The following is an 804-nucleotide window of genomic DNA, read 5'->3' on the forward strand; positions in this document are numbered from 1 at the left end:
GGGCGGGGGGTCCACCCGCAGAGCCCCCCCAGCACCCAAGGGGTCGGAAATCCTGACCTGACCAGCAGTGCCAGGACTCGGTACACGTCATCCCGACAGCCCCGCAACGGCACACGGCCGTCTCCGCTCAAAACCCGCCGCAGCAGCCCCGCGCAGGGTGGAAATCCAAAGCTCGTTGGTACATACGGCCCCTCCCGTAAACACCGAGCTCGGGGTCAGCTGAGCCGCGGGAGGACGAGATGCCACCAGAGAAGCCAAAGCGATGCACAACGCCCCAACATCCAACACCCGCAGCCGGGAAGAGCCGGGAAAATGCTTCCAAGGGAACAGCCCGGATGTTTGCCGTGGGGTTTCCGCTGCCGCCCCTCGCCTGGCGCGGCCGGCCGCGGTCGGAGCTGGTGTCGGGTAGTGCAACGTGAGTCCCCGCGCGCCACGTGTTTCCAGCCAGAGGGTCCTTCAGAGGGTCCCCAACCTCCACACTGGGACTAACGCGACGCCACGGGGCTCAACCTAAAAATTCACCAAGGCCACTTGGTCCGAATGGGAACCCACCGGATTTTCGGTCAGCGGAGGGGGTAATTAAGGCAAAAGCACTGCAGCATTTAAAAAAAAAGTAAAACCTCTGCGCTGTGACTCCCACTCTCCTTTCTGCTGGTGGACCTGTCTCCAACCAAGGTGCCTTGATGGGTTAACCAACTCCAGGCAGGAAAGCAGCAAGTCCAGAGGTGCGGCTCCACGCACCATCCCAGCTCGGGGCGCGCCGGCAGGGCTGGAAGAGCGCGGAGGGTCTTCCCGGCGGGGGCA

General features: G+C 63.6%; 1 protein-coding gene across 1 annotated transcript in view; it reads left to right on the forward strand.

Moving 5' to 3' along the window:
- The window catches only part of PSMD11 (proteasome (prosome, macropain) 26S subunit, non-ATPase, 11), a gene marked incomplete at its 5' end in the record, with an annotated part of 28083 nt that extends 27664 nt beyond the window's left edge, over positions 1-419 (forward strand). Inside the window, 2 exon segments of the mRNA XM_009883721.1 lie at positions 22-196; positions 295-419. Of these exon segments, the coding sequence (XP_009882023.1) occupies positions 22-196; positions 295-419 (300 nt within the window).
- Positions 420-804: the final 385 nt, after the last annotated feature.

The sequence above is a fragment of the Charadrius vociferus genome, unplaced genomic scaffold, assembly GCF_000708025.1.
Source record: "Charadrius vociferus isolate BGI_N301 unplaced genomic scaffold, ASM70802v2 scaffold1284, whole genome shotgun sequence".
NCBI classification, from domain to species: domain Eukaryota; kingdom Metazoa; phylum Chordata; class Aves; order Charadriiformes; family Charadriidae; genus Charadrius; species Charadrius vociferus.